Source organism: Equus przewalskii, chromosome 16 (genome assembly GCF_037783145.1).
Source record: "Equus przewalskii isolate Varuska chromosome 16, EquPr2, whole genome shotgun sequence".
Lineage (NCBI taxonomy): Eukaryota > Metazoa > Chordata > Mammalia > Perissodactyla > Equidae > Equus > Equus przewalskii.
The window spans coordinates 64,511,329-64,533,565 of record NC_091846.1 but is presented as its reverse complement, the minus strand read 5'-3'; the positions used below and the strand labels follow the sequence as shown (position 1 = coordinate 64,533,565).

General features: G+C 41.1%; 1 protein-coding gene across 2 annotated transcripts in view; it reads left to right on the top strand.

Annotated features, from left to right (window-relative positions):
* The window catches only part of DCT (dopachrome tautomerase), an 80,766-nt gene that overhangs the window by 32,509 nt on the left and 26,020 nt on the right, over positions 1-22,237 (top strand). Inside the window, exons 2-3 of one of the 2 annotated variants that reach the window (XM_070579060.1) lie at positions 6,498-6,664; positions 20,522-20,821. Coding sequence is in view for 1 of the 2 variants with exons in the window: in XM_008532909.2 (XP_008531131.2) it covers positions 12,114-12,504; positions 20,522-20,821 (691 nt within the window). In the remaining variant the exon portion in view is untranslated. Of the gene's footprint in view, positions 1-6,497; positions 6,665-11,666; positions 12,505-20,521; positions 20,822-22,237 lie in introns of those variants that run through there. The other variant, XM_008532909.2, reaches the window with a different exon arrangement.

Here is a 22,237-nt window from a genome sequence, read left to right as displayed (position 1 = left end):
GACAGCTAACTTTTTACTCTGCAATAATTGTAGATTCACATGCAATTGTAAGAAATAATAGAAAGAGATTCCGTGTGCCCTTAACCCAATTTCCCCTAATCATAATATCTTGCAAAACTATAGGACAAAATCTAGAAAAATGAAGAAGAGACAGCTCCATCTTCTCAGCAAACTTCATATACGGCCTGTACCTTTCCCTTTCCTGGCAGGATTCTGCAACATAGACTCTTTCTCTCACACTTTAATAAAGGCATACCGTAAGATAGATTTTTCTTTACATCATAAGATATTTAAATATTTCCTTTAAGGGTTACTTGGCAATCACCTTACATTTGGATTATTTTCTCGGATGAAGTTAATATATAAATATGAAGGAGCAGTTTCTAGTTGTCAGGCTGTGGGGACTCTGAACAGAAAAACTTAACCCCTGAATAGTATGTTTGTAGGGGTGGGAGGAAGGCCGATGGAAGGAATATTCCCCCATCATTGAAGGAGATCATTCAGCAACGCACAGTCTCAAAGGGGCGTTGACGGGGCAACCAGAAGTCAGTGCAGTCTCCAGCCACAACCAACCATGATGTCATATACAAGGAGGCTTCTATTTCTCCTGCAAGAAGAGGAGCAGACACACTTGGGGACCCTAAGAGTACAGCTTAAGGGAAACATCTAAGAGGGCAAGAGAGGGAAGGTTTCCCTAGGAAGAGCCCAACCCACCTCCCAAGTCAGAAGGAAGCGAAGGAGCTCCCTGCACCTTTCCATAGAGAAGAGGGGCAAGTAAGTCAGGAGACCACCTGGCTGTTCAGCTGAGGAGTTTATCCTTAAAGGCATGGTGCTTCCCTGTTCTCATTCATAAATGTATTTAATAAGTATCATTGAGCACTTTCTATCTGTTCATCTCTAACTGTTAGTTGACAGAAAGACAAGAATTGAGTGACTTTTAAATACGAGCTGCTTGAGACAAAGATGAGAGGAAAAAAGTGTCCTTATCAGGAAAGAGATATCTCACATTTTCTCATGCCTGGTTGCCTTGTGTCAGGAAATAGCGCTATGAATCAGGAGACCGAGGCTCTGTTGCTAACTAGCTTCGTGGTCTTGGGTAAGTTATTTTTGACTCTGGCTGGGCCTTGGTTTTCTCAACTCAGAGTATTGGTCTAAATGATTTTTAACTTCTCATCCAGATCTGTAATTTATGAGATGATATGGTTCAAAGAGACTACAGATGGTACTAACTGTAGGATAGTAGGAGCACCTGGTACTGACTGATAAATGCTCACCTTTACGGAAGTAGGCGCCCTTCCATCCAATTTTGAACTTCCAATGAGATAAAGCATAATTCCTTGTGTCACTAGAGAGCAGCTAAGGCTTATGATGGTCTCTCCTCGAGTTCTCTTCAGTGTCTCTTCTCCACCCACATGACCCACACCAACTCTCCTTCTAAACCCAAATGTTTGAGGATGTGTTGAGGGTGACCTGGGTTGTGAAAAGAGATTGAACTTATGAGTTTTGATGCCCAATTTCACCATTTACTCTCTGTTATGAGTTGAACTGTGTCCCCCTCCCACCAAATTTCTAAGTTGAAGTCCTAATCCCAGTACCTCAGAATGCAACCCTATTTGGAAACAGGGTTGTTGCAGACCTAATTAGACGTACGATGAGGTCATGCTGGAGTAAGGTGAACCCCTAATCCAATATACTGGAGTCCTTATAAAAAGAGGAAATTTGAACATAGAGACACACACATAGGGAGAACGCCACGTGACGACTGGAGTCATGCTGCCACAAACCAAGGCACTACCAGAAGCTGGGAGAGAGTCATGGAACAGATCCTTCTCTGTTGCTTTCAGAGGGAGCACAGCCCTGCCAATACCCTGATCTCAGACTTCTAGCCTCCAGAACTGTGAGACTATAAGTTTCTGTTGTTTAAGATACCCAGTTTTTGGTACTTTTGTGTTAAAGTAATCAACAAAGAGGCCATTAGACTGAGGAGGCTCTAATGCCTTGGTAGTCTGTGTAAGCAAACTGAAACCTGAGCCAGAGTCAGTTCCTGTAAACGCCTCAAGATTAAGAACAAGCAATCACAGTCAACTAGGTTTTCCCAAATAATGCAACTACTTAAGCTATAGCTAGTTGAATAATTTGCTTGCTTTGCTTCTGTATCTTCTCTGTAAAAACCTTGCCCATAGCTCCTGTTGGTGGAGCGCTCCTCACCACTTCTGGTTTGATGCCAGCCAATTTGAATGATGTTTGCTCAAATAAACTCTTAAAAATTTTAATATGCTTCAGTTTATCTTTTAACAGTTCCATTTAGTAGTCATGGCAAACAGACCATTTGTGCAATCTTAGGCAACTCAGACAAATTCTGAGTGGAAATTGAAGACATACAGGGAGGTTTCTTTTTTTTTGAATGTAGGTGTTTTTTCTAATGTGCTTTACTCTTTAGCTTTCACCCTCCCTAGTGCCCAGTCCCCATAAGCACCATGACTTTGCCTGTTCACTTACAAATTTGTATTTCCTCAGGTCTCCAGTGAGGACAAACGTGTTTCCACCAAAAAACATTGCTCACTCCTCCATCATTTCTGCATCTTCTGCTGAGTTCTGACTTGGCCTTCGAATCGTCCCACTCAAGATGAAATCCATTTCCATGGCATAAATAGACAGTTGGTGTTCATAAATTCAATCGATTTTGTGACTATAAAAATAGTAACTTGTTGTAAGTTTCTCTTATAATTGAAGCTAAACCAAAACGTCCGAGAAATTGTCTTGTTTCGTACTACTTTTGTCTGTTTCCTTCTTACGCCAGAACACTGTTTAAGAATGAAAAATTCGTAACAGTAAAATTTACATTTAGAAGGCAGCTGTCTGCCCTGATTTGTGAGAAGTACATTTTTGGTGATCCTTCCAGACCCTGAACACTCTTAATTGCACATTCATAAGCTCTAGTGGATCTGTTAGTACTAAAATTATCCAGAAAAGTTTACATTTTTTAGCTCACACGACCTCTTACAAATGTATAGATGGTATTTGCTGGGTTTGATCGGAAGTGGGCAGAAGGAAGAGTGATTCCTTCCTTCCTTAGATCCGTATCTTGAAGGAGGAGTAGCTATATTACTTACTCAACTCAGACATTAAATTTAGGGATACACATAAAAAAACGCAAATTGAATACCGCTTACCAGAATGGAGGATGAAACCAAAATGATAAAATAAGTGTTAGAGGGCACAAATGTGCATAACAAGGAATTGCGATGAGTATAAAGGTGATACAAAATCTGAAATCAAAAGACGTGTTTGATGTATAAACACAACCTTAAGGGTAGACTATCAAAAAATGCATGCAGGTAGGAAAAAAAGGCATCCAATTGAATACCAGAACCACACAGCCCATTCCTAACCCTTAATTCCTCTGAAGAACAATTCACACGACTAGAAAAGAAAAGCTCTTAGATGTAGAAAGCAAAACCTTTATCAGGACAGATTCCCAGCATTTAGGAAACAATTCGGACACAGGGGGAAAAATAATCTCTTTTCCCCATGATGTGGCAGCAGAGAATAGATCAAAAAGCATCAGACAGAGGTGTCTAGCAGGGACTAAACACAGGGAGGATTTTCACATTCAGAGGCATGGAGAAAAGAGCAGGCAACTTGCTGACAAGCAGAAGAAAGATGCAGATGATTTCTCTGTATTAATCTTACCAGCAGCTCTAAAATGTTTACCACCCCATTGGATTGCTTCAGCAGGCTTTGAGCCGTTTCTTCCTCCTTTGAATGTAGGGAAGGCACAAGCTGGCATCCTATCTCCAAAATTTTGCATGCCCACTCTGCATCATCCACTGACAAATTCTCTAAAGTATTTAATTCAATTCAGTCCTGTGAACACACACTGAGTCCTTCTTATGTGTAAGATGGTGCTAGGTGCTGAAATGTAAAATGAAAGTATGCAGAACATCTCTTCTCATTAAGATTCTGCCTCCACTGTAAAATGAGAGTAAAATGAATTGCTTTCTAATAAGTCACTTTTTCTACTTTCAGATTATTTAGCTCTATGATACACAGCTGCCTCTCTTTACAGGGTTTCAGAACATTCCTTAGGATAGTCCTTGATTTTATGGCTTCCACTGGCAATGAATGGTCTTAGTACATCCATGAGATATCTCCTCCCAGATTCTGCTCTTCTTTTTCTAGCAAAGATTTTCCTTCTGTAAATAAAGCAATATTTAATTATAGCCATGCTCATGATCTGAGATCTTGTTGGCTTATATCCTTGGATCTTTGAGTACTTCTCAGGAACTCTTGAATTCTTTTCTAAGTCCTGGCGTGCTTACAAACAACAACTTGGCTGGGTGTTTACTACCTTTGGACTTAAACAGAAATATATGTGTGCATGTATATATCTCTCTGCCTCCTTTTTCAAGAGATTTGAGATAGGCTGGAGAAACACATAACTTTGCAAAAGGGTAAAATAAGAATCCCAGAATCCCAAAACATAAGGAAGGAAAATATCACACTAGATACTGTGTGAACTGGTTTTTCGTCATGGAGGCTGCAAATTTGGCTCTAAGCTTCATAAGTGACCAAGGCAGAGAAAGAAAAGTTATTCTAAGATTCCCAGGGTCCGAAAGTTCAGGACGAGGTAGTCGCTGTGAGGAAGCACAGTTTTTCTGGATAGTGAGCCCCGAGAGAAATCTCTCCCCTGGATCCTCATAAAAAGGATGCTGTGCGGTGTGTTAGATGATAAAAAAAAATGCCTTAGAAGTTTCACGTATTTTCCCACAACGTGCCTTAATGTGGGCAGATGGCTTGATACTAAGAGGTGATTCAGTTAATGTGAGGCTGAGAGGGACCAGACAGTCTCAACTTCAGCCAGTTTCCTCTGTCAGAATGAGGATTTCTTAATTCTCTTCTGACCAGCTGAGGCTTCCATCTAGGGTAGCAATGTTAAAACAATTCATTTAAATGAAAAGTATTTAAATTACAAGCGGTGGTTCATTGTAATTTAGGTGGGATAACAGCTAAGGACACCAACCTTAGCACAGTACCTGGCACAGAGAAGGAGATAAAGAAATGTCTTTTCCTCTGTCCCTTCACATGAAGCACTGTGGTGGCTTCCTGGAGAAGGTGATAAACTTGGCAATGCAGTATAGTGAAAAGAGCATGACCTTGGAGTCAGGAAAACACAGCTCCATCACAGGTCTCACAGCTTCCACTTCTTCTCCTGTAAAATGGGGACAACACCCAGTGAATAAGTAACCAGAAACGATATATACCAAGCTCCTAGCCCACTGCCTGGAGCATAGCAGAGACTGAATACATTAGGCTGCTTTCTTACTCCTAAAATCACAGAATCAAGTAATACGTAGGAACTAAAAACACCACAAAATCCAATGACATTGAAAGAATCACAACATCTACATAACCTGGAGCCAGATCCTGCCAAATCCAGAGTAAATCTCTTCATCTTTTTGAAAATCATTTGATCACTCCCTAGAAATTTTGCTCCAGGTCAAATAATCTATACTCGTCCAACCCTTTCTCACTTGTCAAGCATTACTATTATTATTTCCTGGTGCATTTTGTTTCTCCTGCTCTTTCAAGGTATGAAACCTCAAACTTGATGTTTCCATGGGATAAATAAAGAGTGCCCTGGTTTTGCGGGGGATGATTGTGAACTTTGGGAGGACAGTTACTCAACAAATATTTTTAAAGTGCTTATGATGTGCAAGGCGGATGAGGTGGCAGCCTGGTTTAAGCCTTTCCCTTTAACCATTTAAGCCTTTTCCCCAAAGCCAAGGTGAGTATGAGAAGCCTCTGGGTCTCTGCCATCCTAGGAAAAGGGCAGAAACTATATAAATTCCTCCACTGTGGACAAGCAGAATGGTGGTTAATGGCCATAGATACTTTGGAAGCGTCAATGGTGTCCATAGTGTCTCTCTCAGTTCTCTCTTTGGGAACTCTAGGGTTTTATCTGTGCTGAAGTCTCAAAGTCTGGGTCATGGATCCATTTGAGAAGCTAACAAAAATCTGTGAATTTTCTTCAGAGAAAAAGTCCTATGCTACATTCTCTATACAATTTCAGGATGTTCAAGTGCTCCCTGAAGTCCATCCTGAAACCCCCAGAGTTGGAAGCATCTGTTTGAGTGGCATGCCCCCAGGGTCCTGCCATATACCTCTACTCTCTTTATCATTTTCACTCATGAATTGGGTTATGAAGACAATGATGACAGGCCAACCAAATGTGTGGTTAAGATGTAGGCTGGAATGAGAGAAATCATATTGTTTGGTACACTAATTTAATAGAGGCAAAAGTAAATTCTTGCGTTTAGATCCTGTTATCCTGTTATGGGCTGAATTGTGTTCCCCCAAAATTAATATGTTGAAACCATAGCCCTTAGTACCTCAGAATATAACTGTATATGGAGTCAAGGCCTTCAAAGAAGTGATTAAGTTAAAAAGAGACCATTATGGTAGACCCTAATCCATTTTGACTGGTGCCCTTATAGGAAGAGGAAATTTGGACACACAAGGAGACACCACGAGTGTGCATGCATGGCAAAAAGACCAGGTGAAGAGACAGCAAGAGGATGGCCACATGCAAACCAAGGAGAGAGGCTTCGGGTGAAACCAACCCTGCCGACACCTTGATCTTGGACTTCCATCCTTCAGAATTGTGAGAAAATAAATTTCTGTTTGTTATGGTATTTTGTTATGGCAACCCTAGCAAACTAATACAGACCCCAAAAGACAATTCACAAGAAAAGAACAGGGAATGGGGCTAGGAGAAGCATTTGACTTTAAAGTAGTCATGTGAAAACCATATGAAAGAAACGTAGGGATTTAAATTGACTTTAAATGCAGTAAAAATAAAACAGTGCTGACCCTCACTGTAGGGATCCTCCTAAAGATCCTCTCAAAGACAGAGGCAGCAATCTTGGCCACGGACTTGCTCTTACCAATGGAATGTGAGCAGAAGTAAATGAGGTGGGCTGCACTTTCAAGAGTAGCCCATGACTGCCTTCTTTGCCACAAGATGAACAATATGAGAAGAGGAATGAAAAGATGCTCCTTCTCCCTGAGTCGTGGAACGATGGCATTGTGGAGCATAGCTACAGCTGTTTCACATTTGTTTCATAACCCAACAAGATTTTGAGGTCTTAACTGCAGCATGACTTAGCCTAAGCTAACAGACACAAAATTGATGGGGTGATGTGACTGCTAAGCAAAGCTCATGAGCTAATGTTTTAGTCATCTTTTCTTAGCTCATATCAGGAATCTTGAATTAAGTTACATGCATCAAGAGGTCATATAGCAAATTGAATTTTCCAAAAAAAGAGAGACGAGGCTGATGGGAGGATTGAAAACTAGGTCATATGAAGGAAAAATGGAAGGAACTGAGGAAATTTATTCTGAAAGAGAAAAAATAAGGATGAAAATCCTATGGAAAATGGACTGTACCCATTCTAGGGCATCTGAAGGGGTCCCCAAGGGCTTTTGGTGGAAGCATTGGTAGAGGAAATTTTCACTAAATATTTGCGTTTAAATTTACATTCAAATTATGTTAAATATTTATTAAAAAGGAAGAATTTCCTAATCCTTAGAACTATTTCTTAAAGGAACCCCCTTACTAGAGGTGTTTAATCAGACACTGGTGATACCTTGTCAGAAATAGTGAGGAGGGGATTTATTGGTGGTGTTGATGTGGGGACCACAGTAGAGTGTTGGACTGGGCCACTGATTTTCAAACATTTTTAGCAGTTATAACAAAATATGAAATGGAACCTCCAACATAATGGTGGTATTAATTATTCTAAATTTATTTTATATAGCCAAACTAACAACATTTAATTTGTGTAAAGCCAATCACTATAATGGTGAAGCCCTTCTGATGAACTCAAAAAATTGAATTGGGTCTATTTACTCATTAACTGCTCTCAAGTAGCCTCTCTTTGCCAAGCACTGTACTTGGCATCGGGGAAATACAACATGGTTAAGGTTCTTGCTCTCCTGGAATTTATACTTGGGTAGAGGAGACAGACTATCAGCAACTAAACCGTTAAGTAGGAGAATTTTAGATAGTGATAAGTGCTATGAAGGAAAAATAATGCAATGTGATAGAGAGTAGGTGGCTGGGGGTAGACACAGTAAAGTGAGGGGTCTGGACGACTTCTCTCAGGAGCTAACATTTGAGCTGAAACCTGAAAACAAGGAGGATTCTGAGCAAGAACATTCCAGGCAGGCAGAACAACAGTACAAAGGCCAAGGTAGAAATGAATGTGAAACATTTGAGTAACTGAGTAATTGCTGTGCTCTGCGATTGCAGAACAGAGGGAAAGAGAGACAGGAGAGGGACAAGGTCATGGAGGATCTTATACACCAGTTCTTCTCAAACTATCTATGGTAAAGAACTCAAAGTTTTTTCTTTTTTTAAAAAAATTTTTCAGTCACAGACCAACATGCCATCCAACATGACTAGTTTGCAGATTGTGAGACAAGATCATCACTATGCAAGCTTGACAACTCCCCAAATGGACCATGCTGTCTTCAATGAGATGAGTCCAATGATCATGTGCTTGAAACTTGTAGCAATGTCAAATTGCTATGACAGTTACATGCTGGCTCAATTTCTCTCTTTACTGTACTTATCTTGATGCAGACCAGGAATAGATGTTCATGGATCTGTGGACCACATTTTGAGTAGGGCAGGAAAAGGACCTTGGATTTTACTCTAAGTGCAGTGGGAAGCATATATGAAGGAGGCAAGAAGGAAAAGAATCAAGGGCCTCTTATAGGATAGTGGGGGTGCTCTTTATTAAGATGGAGAAGATTGATGGCGGAACAAATTTGGAAGGAGAGACTGAAAGTTCTCCTTTGAACAGGTTGAGGGAGAGATGTCTAGACCTCCAAGTAGAGAGGTCAAGTAGGAAGTTAGAACTCACAGCTGAGGTCAGGACCAGGGTTGTAATTTTGGGACATCATGATAGCCTGCATATAAAGCTCCAGACTAGGCAATTTATGTAGCAAGAGCTGTTATGAAAGAAATCTCAGGATCTAGACCTGGAGATATTCCAACATGAGAGTTGTTGACTCCATCAGTGTCAATATCCAAAAAATTTGAATCTAATGTTTATGGAACCCTAGGGTTTCACAAAACAGAAGGAAATCCCAAAGTGTCATGATGCTGGCATGAAGTGGATTGATAAATACATGTGGAATCACTGAATGAGCTCCAAAACACCATTCCAATTCTGAGATACTGCAATTTCAGTATTATTCAAAATTCATAGCCATGATGTGGTGGGTTGAATGTGGCCTCCAAAAAGATATGTCCATGCCCCAGAACCTGTGAATGTGACCTTATTTGGTAAAAGGGTCTTTGCAGACATAATTAAATTAAGAATCTCAAGATGAGATTATTGACAAAAATAATCCAAAACCAATCTATAAATGAAAATTGAGGTGAGTTTATTATAAGCCAGATCTAAGAACTAGCTCAGCCTGGAGACTTCCTTCCCCAAGGAAGGAAGGGCACAAAGAAGTGGGGGTGAACAGAGTGTTACATACCATCAAAGAGCATGTATCACACATGATTGAAATGTCCCTTTTACAATAGTCATGAGATTGCCCCATCAGCACAGCAATTGATGGACGTAGCAGGTAGTAGGTCTGCTGTCTCAGTGGACACAGCAGGTAGCCCGTCTGTTGTCTCAAGGTGAGTGGTCACAGGGTGGGCACAGCAATCAAATCCTAGCCTAGGGAGAGATGCTCATCCTTAAGGAAATGCCAATGTGGAAGAAGTTGCATCTTTATCTTAAGGCCATTTGTTCTTGTCTTTGGGACATAGCAAATGCTTAAAGCATCTATACAATGCATGCTCAACGGCCATGTCAGGCCCTTTTGGAAAAAAAAACAGGGTTAGACTAAATTAGGTTTACACCAAATGGCTTCCTCATATACTCCAATATATCCTATTGCTTGCCATTTGTTTATCAAGACCATTGTGGATTATCCAGGTAGGCCCTAAATCCAATGACAAGTGTCCTTAGACACACAGAGGAGAGACACAGACACAAGAGGAGGAGGCCGGGTGGCTATGCAGAGATTGGAATGATGTGACCTCAAAACCAAGAAAGCTCAGGAATGGCAGCAGCCACCAGAAGCTAGAAGAGTCAAGGATTTTCCCTTGGAGCTTTCAGAGAGAGTATAGCCCTACTGACACATAGATTTTGGACGTCTGGTCTTCAGAACTGCAAGAGAACAAATTTCTGCTATTTTAAGCCATGCAGTTTATGGTAATTTGTTAAGGCAGCCTGGGAAAACTAACACATATGGAATCTTCTAGCTGAATCTATTCCACATTTCTTTTGGAGCTGCGGCTTATCCTGACCCAGTGATTCTTAACTCTGGCTGCACATTAGAATGGTCTGGAGAACTTACAAAAAATGCTGACGTCTGGGGCCGGCCTGGTGGCGCAGTGGTTAAGTTCGCACGTTCCGCTTCTCGGCGGCCCGGGGTTCGCTGGTTCGGATCCCGGGTGCGGACATGGCACTGCTTGGCAGCCATGCTGTGGTAGGCGTCCCACGTATAAACTAGAGGAAGATGGGCACGGATGTTAGCTCAGAGCCAGGCTTCCTCAGCAAAAAGAGGAGGACTGGCAGTAGTTAGCTGAGGGCTAATCTTCCTCCAAACAAAACAAAACAAAACAAAACAAAACAAAATGCTGAAGTCTGGGCCACAACCTCAGAGCTTCTGCTTTAATGGGCTTGGGGTACCAACTGGCACTGGTGCACAGCCAGAGTTGAGAAGTGCCATTTAATTAGTCACAACAACTTAATATCATGGGGGTGACACAGAAGTACATGGGACAGGAACAGCTAGAGAAAAATATTTTTAACCTTAGGATTTTGCTTTAGAATATAGCATTCTGAATCTTTATGCCCCCATATAAATTATTCTCTGAAACTGTTTGAACAAGTTTTACATCAGCTGTCTCTACAGGCCGTTTTGGCGCCTAGACAGTCTTGGTTCCACCATGAAGGGGTAAATGCATGCTCTGACAGTGGCCACCACTGCTGGTCTGGATGCTCCCCTCGCTGCCCTCAGAAGCAGTGGGGGAGGCTTTGCCTTCTAGATTGAAGCTTGACAACGCTTAACTTTAACATAAATCAAAAGATGTCACTTGCAAGTGCTTGCCCCAAATTGTCCCACTGCCTTCCTTACAATCAGATAGTGACAATTTTGAATTTCTGGTGGTGTGATACTTTGTATAATTAAAAAAATCTGCTGCATAAGAGAATAGTAAGTTATTATTTGGAGGGAAAAGGGTCCCTAATTGTGGAACAAAGCAATTGTTTGTACGTCAGCCCTAAATAAATGTTTCTTTATTTCTGAAGTTGTGTGACCTCCTGTAGCGGTCTTTCTAGCACGTCAGGAAGCAGTCAGGAGTGAAATGTAGTTAGCAATGCGCACTTGTCTATAAAGGGCCTTTGACAACGAGCTCAGTGCATCTATTGACTCCCTGGGAAGTCTGAGGTCACAAGCTTGGCTGGAGCACGCGAGCCCAGATAATGAAGATGGTTTTGCCCTCTTGAAACAAAGCCAGAAACTTTATCTACTTCACTGTGCACTTTGGGTCATGTGCTAACGATGAGGATTTCTGCAATACTAATCCCCCTAATGACGGCTTCTCCCAGCCCTTACACAAACCCACAAGGCCCCGTGGCTTGGCAAGCCAGACAGAATAACCGCAGCACGGCGTTTGGCTTTTGAACTGAGTTCAAGGCAATTAAAGTCATGGGCTAAGGAGGGAAGGAGGGGTTTAGAAATACCAGCATAATAAGTCCTGTGACTGGAGCGCTCCGTAAATTAACTCCATTAGATAAAGCCTGATTTAATGGGGGGAAGATGCTGAGAAGCGCTACCCTCATTAAATCTGGCTGTTAGAGGCGCTTCTGATGGAATTAAATTTGTTTTAGTTGTTTGAATCACATAGAATAGTCTGTGCATGTGCACGTACACACGTGCGTTCTATGATTTTTGTGGGTATTTTTTAAAGAGCAGAGGAAAAGAACAAAAAACAAAAATATACCAAAATATACCAATCCTCCAAAATCAAAAACTGAATGAATGCTCAAGAGCCAAAGAGTGGAAGACAAGGAGAAAGGCAGGATAGAAGCAAGGAGTGGAAAGTGCAAGAGAGTTCTCCTGGTTATAAAGCCATGAGCTCCCTTCGGTGGGGGCTTCTGCTCAGCTGCCTGGGCTGTGGACTCCTGCCTGGAGCCTGGGCGCAGTTCCCCCGGGTCTGCATGACAGTGGACAGCCTGCTGTCCAAGGAGTGCTGCCCGCCACTGGGCATGGAGCCGGCCAATGTCTGTGGCTCTCAGGAGGGCCGGGGCCAGTGCACAGAGGTGCAAACTGACACCAGGCCCTGGAGCGGTCCTTACATCTTGCGAAACCAGGATGACCGAGAACGGTGGCCAAGGAAGTTCTTCGACCGGACCTGCAAGTGCACAGGTGAGGGAGCCGCTGTGGGCAGACTCGGCATGCTCCAAGCTGGGTAGGGAGGGCCCAGCTGGGAAAGGAGCCTCTTCTAAGGAAGAGATGAGACCTTGTCACTATTATACTAGGCTTTGAAAGGCCAACCAAGTTTCTTTTTTGTAGGCAGTGAATTGAGTAAGGCTGATGTCTTGGTGTATTCTTCACATCCTCTATACATCTAGTTATGGAAGCTAAATAAATATCACATGGGCCAAGCCTGGGTATGAACTCATGCCAACATACCATGGGCTTGTTTGTTGGAAGAGGAAGCTAAAGAGCTCAAGAGTCAGCTTTGAAACTCAGAGCAAGTCCTTTCAAGATCAATTCTGTGCCCTCTCCTTCTGGAATGAGTTTGCACTTGTTCTCAGGGGTGGGCATTCTAAGGAGTTCAAGGGGGTGGGCGAGACTTGGCATCTGGAAGACAGGCGTCGAGGGCAGGTGTTCTTTAGTCCTAGTCTCAGCATTTCTAACGATTTGAACAGGTCTCAAGCAGGGTGCGTCTTGCTCGTTAAGGTTATGACTGGGTTGTAACTTTGCCAAAGTTGGAGAGACGTGGCAGGACAGAGCTTTCTCAGTGGGCTGGGGAAGGGAGGTATAACAAGGTTCTTTTTCACTCTTGCCTGGGTTTGATGTGGGCATCTCAAAATTTGCTGTGTTCCTCTTTTATACCTTGGTCTCTCTTATTACCTGTTTCTTTGAAATCTCTCTGCATTTCTTATTCCTCTGGCTCCTCTGAGCCTTCTCAAATCCTCCTCAGTAGTGCTCCCTCCAGTGTTCGGCAACCATGCACAGCGAGATAAATACTCGAAGCCTAAGAGGGCATTTGAAATGCAAAAAACATCAGCGGCATCTTTACCAAAGCCGGTGGGCAGCGTTCTACAATGTCCAGCTGCAGACGAATTTTTCCTTCTTAGTTTTTTTTTTAACCTATATTCTCATATGATGCTGGAACAGAGGAAAATAGAGATATTTGAGTTATATAAGGGTATAAAAAAGTAAACTAAGGGAATGTAAAAGGACTGTGATGTTGATGGAGGAAAGATGCTAGATTTTCTTAACTTTTAAAACATTCTGGCTTTATCATCATTTTGTAGTCACATTGTTAATTCTGTGATTCAGAGGAACTGTTAGTTTTGCCTTGGATGTTCATTGTGACAAGTTTTAAATAGCATAGTGAATATATGTTATCCATTTTTCCTAAGCTAATCGAGCATTTGCTTCTATAGACATTATCTTGTATTCTCATGGCTTTTCAGTCTGAGAAGCAGTAAATTTCATATTACCTTTGTGATTGGAAACCACACAACACAGTAACTTCTTTGTCTATGACTCAAAAATTCTTCTGGAACACTGATTTCCAGGTCAATCAAAGATAGAGTGACACAACTTACAAAGGTTGAGAATGTCCATTTTATAGAATCCTTTGGCAGAAGATATTAGGAAACAGATATAACTGTTAACTCTTCTTATCATCATCTACTTTATTTTTTTGACGTTGCTAACAAGTTTCTTTTAAAAACAGGTGGGGGGGATGGAAAAATAGAAAGTGGCAGAATAGAAGGGATAATTGCCATCTCTCTTTCCTGAGAGAATGATTATAAATATTCCTCCATAAGTGACAGGAATTTAGGGTCACAGTGACCTGCGTTCAAAATATAAAAAGGATCCCTGCCCTGAGGAGGATAAACATACCCAAGAGGCAGTGGGCCAGAAACAGGGCCTGTCCTGAAGTCCAGGCTGTAAGGACATTGCATGTCTACAGGCCAGTCCTTGGAAGCAGAGCTTCCTCAGTGGGTATAATCTCCATCTCCGACTATTCTCAAGGCCACGGCTACCCCCTGAGACCCACTCCTGGGCTGTGGCTTGCCTTCCTTCCTCAGTGATTTGATCTGTCTAGACTCATTCAGGACCATAGCTCTTCCCATCCTAACTTTGGATGGCTCCACTTATGTTGACTAGATGGTTTTTTTCCTTCAGTCTCAGGGCACCAGACTTAGTCCTTAGTGGCTGAGTTGGAAAGTTACTTAGTATACACAATAATCACTGTGATGTGTCATATGTCCCAGAGCAAGACACATACTCTTCAGTTTATTCTTCCTCAAAAAGAGAGCTGCTTGCCTTCCTAGGGTAGCTTTTTCATGGTTTAGGAGGCAGTGTTCAAATTGAAACTTGATCTTGAATGCCCCAAAGCCCTCGTTTCTGGTAGCTTCATAATTCTTTTGCAAATAGGACCCTTGGGATTCTTCTGAGGTCACCCAAAATTTATTAAGGAAGAAAGGTAGATTAACTTCTGGCAACCAGACTGTTGATAACCCTGAACTTTGTTAATTCAGTGGGAAAATAAACACACCAATTATCTGTCAATGGGCATTTAGGTTGTCTCCACATCTTGGCTGTTGTGAATAGTGCTTAGTGACATTGAAATGCTAATATCTCTTTGAGATCCTGATTTCAATTCTTTTGAATAAATACCCAAAAGTGGGATTGCTGGATCATATGCTAGTTCTATTTTTGATTTTTTGAGACACCTCCATGCTGTTTTCCACAGCAGCTGCATCATTTTGCATTCTTACCAACAGTCCATAAGGGTTCCAATTTCTCCACATCCTAGCCAAGTGGTATATATGTACAAGTGAGTACTATTCAGCCTTAAAAAAGAAGAAAATTCTGCAACATGTGACAACTTGGATGAACCTGAAGGACATTACACTATGTGAAGTAAGCCAGTCATAGAAAGACAAATACTGCACAATTCCACTAGTTTGAGGTATCTAAAATAGTCAAATTCATAGAATCAAAGAGTGGAATACTGGTTACCAGGTACCAGGGGAGGGGGAAATGGGAGTTACTAATAAATGGGCACAAAGTTTCAGTTAAGCAAGATGAATAAGTTCTAGAGATCTATACAGCATTGTATGTGGAGTCAAGAATAAGGTATTGTACACTTAAAGATAAGTGAAGAGGCCAGGTCTCATGTTAATGTTCTTCCCACAATAAGATAAAATTAAAGAAAATAAACACACCACAGTCTCCATGATTTTGAAGCTGGTAAAAGATTTTAGCCTAATACAGAGAAATAAATACAAACTCTGAAGGAGAAAAACCCTAAATTATGTGCTCAAATTCTCTAGAGAGAACGTCTCTATTCTTTGTGGGAATAAATAGAAACAAAAAAAATTACTGAACTTAACTGTCAGAAAGAGGCGAATTTCAGGAAATTTTGGCATTCGCCATTCACCCTACAGTGTTACCTGCCAGTTGGCATTTCAGAGAATATACCAGTTGCAGCTTTGTCTTTGGCCTTTTGAAAAACGTGAGCACCAAGTAGTTAACTGTTGTCTAAGAACTTCTTGTTTGTACAAGTGACTAAGTGCCTCCATTTTCCAATCTCTGAAATGGGGATAATGGTGAAACCACACTTGTAAAATCCTTTTGAGCTCTGTAGATGAAAGGCCCTGTGTGAGTATGAAGTATTGTTATTAAAATAATAGAATCTCTAATTAAAAGGAATAGGCTATTTAGAACTCCTTGTAAATTCACTAATCGGTAGTCTTTAAGCTCATTTAGTCTAATAGCCTTCGGAGTTTGAGCTTTTGCCACTCGTGTAGGAACGTGCACTGTTCTCACCCTCTTTCAGTTCTTTTTTTTTTTTTTTTTATCTTCCCAAACCCCTCTGTACATAGCTGTATATCTTAGTTGCAGGTCCTTCCAGTTGTGGCATCTCTTTCTGTTTTTATCCCAGTCCTCTGTAGAAAGAGGACTTTGACTTTTTAAGTTTAATTTTTGCTCAAGGACATACTCAATGATAGACTGGCATCATCTAGGGATCCTTTATTTTTTCTCTCTCCATTTCCCAGTAAGATAACACAATCTGTTCTAAAAAGCCTGTCTTAAATTTTTTGCTGCTGCTATTAGTGTATTAACAGAAAAAATGAACTCATGTTAAATCTGATGCAAAGAACTACTACAAAATCTAAATTAAAGAAATCAACATTTTGTGTGCAAGGCTTTCATGTTGCTGCACTTTGCAATTGTCTTCAGTGAAACGACGAATTCTTTAGAGCAGGTTTAGAAGCTCAGCAATGAAAGGGAGCTGACTGCAGAGCTGTGGCGTGTTTTCTCTGAGACACACTGGAAAAGGTATTTTTTTTTACTGACTACATTTCTGGGTCCTGGGTGAGCTCAAATCCAGACAAATGCTTTCTTATTAGTACGTCCACAGTGCTTTGCGGGGGCAACTCTGGTATGTGAAAAGAGCTGTGAAGCGTCTCTGGTCTCCTGACTTAGAATTGCTCATTTTGTCTTCTGCTGTCCATGGCGCTTGGTTTATTCCTGTTTTCACTCTCCCACAGTTAGACTTGTGCCCATATTTCATCATGCACATGTCCGTCATTCATCTCCACTAGAGGAAGGCACTGTGCCTTATTTATATTTGTAACTTCTAGCGCCTAATGCCTTTTATTCAATTATTCACGGATTCCTTCATCACCTACCCAACCAATGTTTATTTAGCACTGATTATGTTAGGCCCTTCGGGTGCAAAAAGTAAAAAGCCCAGCTTGATCTTTAATGTGTCCAAAGTGTAGTGGATGAGTCAGACAGATATGAAACAAATGCTAATCAGTACTACTTGAGAAGTGGTATCTAGTAATACTAGTGTAATAACACTTCATATAGAACTTACTATGCACCAGACCCTGTTCTAAGTGCTCTAATATGTTAACATGCTTGTTTTCCATAAGGACCTTATAAAGTAGAATTCGTATCCTAAAATGACAGGCTTTGGGAGGTTAAGTGCAAAGTTACCAAGTGCGGTAATTTGTATGAATGGACATGAAGCTGTAGGAACAGAGGAAGGCACGCTTAGTTTTGTCTGCCCTTTAGGTTGTAGGTGTTAATAAATCATTTGTTGTGTAAATGAAGGAGAGAGATAACTGCTTATTGGTAATTTTGTTTCTAGCCACCAAAAAGAACTGTGGTAAAGAAAGTGCAGGAATCTTAAAACTAAGGCCTAAGGTATGAACGACTCAATTTCCACAACGAGACCCCAAAATTCAAAGATAAGTTTTATGCCTTTAAATATAGAAATGTATTGAATTTATTATTACAAAATTTAGATGTGCTATTTCTTAGTATTTTGAAGGAAGGAATTACTCTCCTGTCATAGAGCTGTGGCTATAGGCAAACAGCTGGAAGTTTGGATGGTTAGTATTCTTCAGGTGCGTTTCGTTCGATTACTCCTCAAAAAATACACTATTCCTGTAAAAGCTGCCAGAGTTGGTGATATGTTTTAATCAAAGATGTTTTAAAAATAGATAGTATACAATTTTAGTAGGTACCCTGAGGGAAAATAAATAGACTCCAAGCTCCATGAAGCCTGAAGCACCTTGCATAGCTTCAATACTATAGTAACTGCTCAATAAACATTGATTTAATATTTTGTATTTAGTAGCTTCACTCTGGTAATCAATATAAAATTTAATGTTTAACTCAAACTATTCAGCAACATGATCTTCAGTCTTGAGACCAGTAGAATTTTTCCTTTTAAGTAGTTTTTACTTATGTTCTCGTATGGTGTTGAAACATAGGAAAATACAGATAACGAGCTATGTAAGGATAGATAGAATATTTTGTATATGACAAAAGGAAAGAACCCAAAAAATCAACTACTTTTTAAAAAAAATTCTTCCTACTTATGATATTTTTAAGAACGTTTTCTTTAGCCATCCAAAAATCCATTGGGTTAATAGAAAAGGATGCTGTGCATTTTCTTTACGTAGTACAGGTGCTAATCATTTTGTTTTCATGCTATTGGAAAATTTTCTCTTCCTTTAGCAATCCAAATAAACTTCTCTCTACTATGGTCATAGTATTTTTTACTTACTCTATTTTGGTACCTACAGTTTATCAAAGTTATTTATAGGGCCCACTTTTCTTTCTAATCCACAAGGATAGGAGAGAGAGAAAGAAGAAGTTTTATGTTTATTGAATTATCTGCTACATGCTTTATACTTCTTTCTTTTATTAATTAACTATTTTTAAATTTCAGCTTTATTGAGGTAGAATTGACAACCAAAATTGTAAGAGATTTAAAGCATACCTTGTGGTGATTTAGCTTTATATTTCTTTGATTCATCCAACAAATATTCATTTTGTACAAGGCCAAGCATGCGCCAGTTGCCTGTAGCTGAGACAAGTAGATGATTGCAGTCGGTGTGGTCAAGTCAATGAAAGGGGAACAGGGGGTTACAAACACAGGGAGAACAGCGTGGGAGCATCTGACTCTGACATGTGGAGTCAAGGAAGACGTTGCAGAAGACCCATCCTGAACCTTAAAGGAAGAGTAGGTAACCCAGGCAAAAAGGAACTTAGGGAGACTATGAGGGAAAAGTGTTGCAGACAGAAGGAAGAGCAAGTACAAAGGTCTGGGAGTGTCAGATGGAGGAGGAGGGCAAGGGAGCAGGTCACCTCCCTGTAAATACTTTACATAACCTCTCTAATCCCTTAGGAGATAAATATCATTATCCCCTTTTGTTTTAACATTTCACTGCAATAATACTTATTTATATATTTATTTATTTATTTTTTCTTCCTTCTTCTTCCCCCAAAGCCCCCCAGTAACATAGCTGTATGTTCTAGTTGTGAGTGCTTCTGGTTGTGCTATGGGGGATGCCCACTCAGCATGGCTTGATGAGTGGTGCCATGTCCACGCCCAGGATCCAAACCAGAGAAACCCAGGGCCGCCGAATTGGTGCGTGCGAACTTAACCACTCTGCCTTGGGGCCGGCCCTCAATAATATTTAAATGTTTACTCTCTAACTTATTGCCACCTAGTAATGAGGCGCTTATCATACCAAAAGCAATAATCAAGCCTAAGATGGAAAAAGTCAGAGGCAGCGACAATAACTTAAACTTCAGACGCTAATCAGAAAGGTGCTTAGAGCTCGAGCTGACCAGGGCTCAGTGCCGGGGTTAATAAAGGAAAGGCATTTGTGCAGACGACAGGCAACCCTGCAGTGATCTACACTTCCTGACACTATGGCAGCTAATTCAGCTTTATGACCTGCCAGCTGCCATTGATTTTGTCTTAACTCTGTCTCCTTTGTGAAATAAGCTAGCTTTTTTAATGTTAGATTTCACCTAAATTCCTGGAAATCAGCTTATTTATTTTGCTTCCACCTTTAGCTTGGGGTATATTCTCTTCCTTCTCTAAATCAATGAACTGTTTTGTGTCGGCCTTATTGTGTGTGCCACAGGACAAGAGGGGCAGTGTTGACATCCAAGGCTGCTGCTCAGCCCCTGGATGGGAGCATGGAGAGGACACAGGAAGAACCCCCTCCAGCATGATCTGTGAGAGGAAGGAAAGCCTAGCAAGCAGTGCCTGTATTAGTTTGCTAGGGCTTCCATTACAAAGTACGTCAGACTGGGTGACACACAGAAATTCCTTCTCTCACATTCTGGAGGCCTAAAGTCCCAGATCAAGGTGTCAGGAGGTTTGGCTGTCTTCTCCCTGTATCTTCCTTCGTATGACCTTCCCTCTGTAACTAACTGTGTCCAAATTTCCTCTTCTTATACAGACCTTGGTCATATTGGATTAGGGCCTACCCTATTGACCTCACTTTAACTTAATTACTCCTTTAAGTACCCTGTCTCCAAATACAATCAAATACTGAGATATTGGGGCTTAGGACTTCGACATATGAATTTCAGGGGGACACAGTTCAGCTCATAACAGCATGTAACGCATTTCACATCCTATTTCTTTGCTGGGAATATTTCTTGGGAACTTTCTAGTGTTCAGTCCCCTTGGAGATAGGAACCTTTCAAGAGGAGGGTAAGGAAAGGAAATTGACTGTCTTTGCCCTCTTGTCATCACCTTCATCTTCTCTTCCATTCTACCCCAGAGTTCAAATTTGGAAATTTCTTCCAAACTATATAAACTTATTTCCTTTTCCATCTTTCTCTCTCTCTCTCTTTTTAAAAAATAAACTAGGAAACTTTGCTGGCTATAACTGTGGAGACTGCAAGTTTGGCTGGACCGGCCCCAACTGTGATCGGAAGAAAGCACCAGTTGTTCGGCAGAATATCCATTCCTTGACTCCTCAGGAGAGGGAGCAGTTTTTGGGTGCCTTAGATCTCGCGAAGAACACCACACACCCCGACTATGTGATCACCACGCAACACTGGCTTGGGCTGCTTGGGCCAAATGGGACCCAGCCACAGATTGCCAACTGCAGCATTTATGATTTCTTTGTGTGGCTCCATTATTATTCTGTTAGAGATACACTATTAGGTAGGTTTTTTCCTTAGCTTAAGGTGTATTATTACAGGTTTGGGATTGGGGATGAGTGGGTGGGAAGTCATTTCAGGTAAGTTAATTAACAAGAGAACAATCTCAAGGAAGAGTTAGGCTTCGGAAAATCATGGAACAGTCAAATACTGCCTAGGATGGAATGGAGCTGTTTCTTCCTGTACGTTGGCTGCAGACATTTGCAGTTTGTACTTTGGGTTCAAAGTCTAAACTCTTCTCAATGAAGCTCTTAATCTTCAAAGGCAAGAGTTGGTGAAGTGGAGGCAAATCCGTTTTGATTCCAGAAGGAAACCTTTCTAAATCTGGCCATGGAAGGCCTCTCTGACCCTTTCTTCAAATTGGAGGCACTAACTGAACATGCACTGAAGCACATGAAGCTTCTTTGTGCAGAGTTGAAGTGTTTTTATTGGAAGGTATTGCTCATTAAACTCACAGGTATTAGTCTACAGACTTTCAGGCCTTCATTTATGATGTCCATGCACTGCTGGGATCCCCAAGTTTTTTGGGGTTGTATTGTCAAGGAAAAGCATAAGCTAAGCCACAGCAATATAGCTTAGCTTAGCCCTTTGAGCCAGTTATGTGGGATACTTGAGAAAATGGTGCCCTGCCCTTCCAGACCCTAAAAGTTGGGCCTGGGAGCACTTGGAATGGAGAGTTATCTGTTAGGAAGGTCATTAATCTTGTAGGTCCAACTTCATCCTCAGTTATTTTCAGAAAGCGAAAGCTGTAGACAGTAGTTAGCTGCAGGAGGGCTTGAATCCCTTCCAGGTTCTGCTCAGTGCAGTCCTGAGCCTTGGCTATACCTACAAGTCTCCACTTTTGGGGCCCCTCATTGGGGTTAGGGTGCATGGAGACCTTGCGCTCCCTTTGAACAGTCGGATTCTCATCAGGAATTCTCTGTCCTCATGTCTATCACTCCTTCCCCACCACTTGATTCCCCCTCATCATTTTGTTTTGAGAACTTTAAACTTTGTTCCACAGTAAAACATTTTAAATGGACTGTGTAGCCAACAGCAGCGAGAACAGTTTTTTCCTCAGTGTGAGTCTTTTTAAAATGCGCCCCACAGGTAAGCATCTGTCTTTCTTTATCGATAGCTACGGAGGCCCTTCTGGCTATAAACCTTCATGGTTTTCCTGTCATCACTCTGAGGAATTTTTGCTTTATGAGAGGGTTGTCTCTCAAGAGGAAAAGAAAACTATAGTTTCTGATCGTATCCAGGAATTAAATTTATATTCATGTCTGTTCATCTCTCTGAAGTTATTATAGATACTTTCAAAAAGAACTAAAGTTAGTGAAAGTTTCTACATAGCCTTCAAAAGCTGTTATGAAAGAGGGAGGAAGGATGGAACAGGCAGTAAGGAGGTCATTAAATTGCCCAAAGTGTTTCACTCAAATTG